Source organism: Gadus chalcogrammus, chromosome 3 (assembly GCF_026213295.1).
Source record: "Gadus chalcogrammus isolate NIFS_2021 chromosome 3, NIFS_Gcha_1.0, whole genome shotgun sequence".
NCBI classification, from domain to species: Eukaryota; Metazoa; Chordata; class Actinopteri; order Gadiformes; family Gadidae; genus Gadus; species Gadus chalcogrammus.
The window spans coordinates 27281963-27284525 of NC_079414.1; the positions used below are offsets into that span (position 1 = coordinate 27281963).

Below are 2563 nucleotides of genomic sequence, written 5' to 3' on the forward strand. Positions count from 1 at the left end.
TTGAGTCCCAGTGCAACCGTCTGTATGTCCAGCATTCATGGCCTCGCTTGGAATAAGGGAGGTGAATAATGCTCTCACAATGAAAACGTTGTCATCCCCATATTCATTAAATTCTCGCTCACTTCTATAACATACCATCAGAGTCTGGTATTTACCGAATACATGAGCATTCGTTCATGGAAGCATTTTCGTTTGGTTCTTGGATGAATCCATTCCCAACCATGAACTAAAGGTTTTGACCCTTGATGTTTCTCTTTCAGGGCACGGTTTTATCGGATACACGCCAGAGCTGCTCAGTAATAACACTATGCCCGATTATAGCCCAGGGGAGAACTTCTTCACCGTGTTTGGGGTCTTCTTTCCCGCCGCCACAGGTCAGTATTAGCACCATTGTTCTAGGATTAGGGTGGTCCCTGCTTGTCCTAGGGATAAGGTGGTCTCTACTCATCCTAGGGTGAGGATACTCTCTACTTGTTCTTGGGTGATATTGAGCTCTAGATGTCCCAGGGTCAGGGTGATCTCTAATATCCTATAGGCTTAAACGCAGATCTTCTTTTCCTAGGGTAAGGGTAATCACAACTCCTCCTATGATTAGGGTGATCTCTACTAGGGCTATTTCAAGAAACACACCATCTCCGATATCATTTTTTTTCATATATCAGTCTGATATATGAACGATATCAGTCTGTTCAAAAGGTTCTGGATGCATGAAATACAATACAACTAGTTAGGCTTATTTTGTTTACACTTATAATATGCACATTTCTGATGCAGGATTTAAAAAAAAAAAAAACGTTCAAATTGTGTGTGTGTGTCTGTGTGTGTAGGCGTAATGGCAGGGTTCAACATGAGCTCAGACCTCCAGCGGCCAGAGCACAACATCCCTGTGGGAACGCTGGCAGCTGTCTTCACTTCGTAGGTCCCTGTTTTGGTACTAGATAAAGCATCTAAACACAGTGTCTTACAGAACTGGAGTCTCTGTCCAGACCAATGACAACACAAACACCCAATAGACAGAACAAAGACATTGTGTATTTAGACTAAGCTACTTGTTTGGGATTAGGAGGGAGACATGGGAGATATTTCTTCAGTAATGGTCAAAGATAACTGACGCAAAACCGCCCAATAAACCTGGGTTGGTGGGGACTGTGGGGTCAGATGTTTTTGCTGCTCTGTTGGCATTTTGTACCAAATCCATCTCTGACATCTCCATGTTGTACCAAATCCAATAGTGAAGTGAATAGCCATTAACCAATGACCACCTCTGGTGACCCACAGTTGGTTCCTGTACCTGGTGTTTGTCTTCCTATTGGGGGCCATCTGCACCAGAGAGGTGCTGCGTGATGACTTCTTAATCGCAGAGAAGGTAACCCTCATTCCCTAGTCTTCTTGTCTCCAACGTCATAATGAAACTTCATGCACTTTGTTTATTGGGGGAAATTGGTGCTGGAAGTTTACAATTTCTAAATAAAAGACTATCACCTGACCATAATCTTGAGGGTTCCTAAAAAGTTAAGATGCAGGTGTTGCTAGGCCTGATTGTCTAACAATTAGGCCACAGTGTGAAGGTGAAGATGATATTCAGCCACATGTTTGATGCTATAGGTTAAATAGACACCTACGGTTAGTTGTGTCCTTTTCAGATAGCCAAAGTTGTGTCCTTTTCAGATTTTGGTGCGTGTTTTCAGCCAAGATTTGGTGTGGTTTATTATGGGCCACTGAGAGTGATAATTTGAGAAGCCTAACTCATTGATCCTAATTCATTTTGCGGATGTGAAAAGTTTTCAGGAAGAAGTTGATGGGCCTTCTATGGTCTGGGCCCACTGATACTGTTGTTCCCCAGAGTCCTTCACAACAGCCGCAGCTAATATAGCCAGCCATTACATATCTCAGTGGGGTTTAGCAGGGCTACAATCATGAGGCAACACACACACCGAACACCATAAATGTCTATTCAAATCTCCTTTCTCTGCTTGTTCCTACATCCTGAGATAGTTCAACACATAAGCTAGGGCCAATGCTATCAGTGGTGGATTTGTGCTTCAATATGTGCACGCATGCGTTTCCTGAAACAATGCTCCGGCCGAGCGGGCGTGATGCATGCAAGTCAATACCATTGTGTCGGATCTCAATTTGCAGCAGATGAAAAATGGTTTCTCCCAGATGAAGGTTCTCTGTTCCTGTGTCGCTTCGGAGAGGTTGTTTGGTCTGGCCGAGGCCACGCTGGACAGGGTGTTGACTCTTCCTCTCCCACCCCCTCACTTGTTTGTTTTCCCTCTTCCTGCAGGTCTCTTTGGTGGGTTTCCTCTTTCTGCTGGGCCTCTACGTCTCCTCCCTGGCTTCCTGCATGGGCAGCCTGTACGGCGCACCCAGGATCCTCCAGTGCATCGCCCAGGAGAGGGTCATCCCGGCCCTGGCCTTCCTGGGACACAGGGTGGGTGGTTGGCTGGGTCCTTCTACCCGGGAGATTTAAGGGCTTTATTATTCCCCAGGGAGATCATTCCTGACATAGGAACTTGGTTGTCAAAATAGAGAATGGAAAAAAAAAAAAGATATATATATA

The 2563-nt window shown here is 45.0% G+C and overlaps 2 protein-coding genes across 3 annotated transcripts in view; one reads left to right on the top strand and one right to left on the bottom strand.

Moving 5' to 3' along the window:
* Positions 1–2507, top strand: part of slc12a8 (solute carrier family 12 member 8) — a 4610-nt gene extending 2103 nt beyond the window's left edge. Inside the window, exons 1-5 of one of the 2 annotated variants that reach the window (XM_056587096.1) lie at positions 1–61; positions 261–374; positions 828–915; positions 1279–1366; positions 2288–2507. The exon at positions 1–61 is cut by the window's left edge and continues 129 nt beyond it. In XM_056587096.1, coding sequence (XP_056443071.1) covers positions 25–61; positions 261–374; positions 828–915; positions 1279–1366; positions 2288–2473 — 513 coding nt within the window. In that variant the 5' untranslated portion in view covers positions 1–24 and the 3' untranslated portion in view covers positions 2474–2507. The remainder of the gene's footprint in view (positions 62–260; positions 375–827; positions 916–1278; positions 1367–2287) is intronic. The other variant, XM_056587097.1, reaches the window with a different exon arrangement.
* nomo (nodal modulator) overlaps positions 1–2563 on the bottom strand; it is a 164484-nt gene that overhangs the window by 109550 nt on the left and 52371 nt on the right. The window lies entirely within an intron of this gene.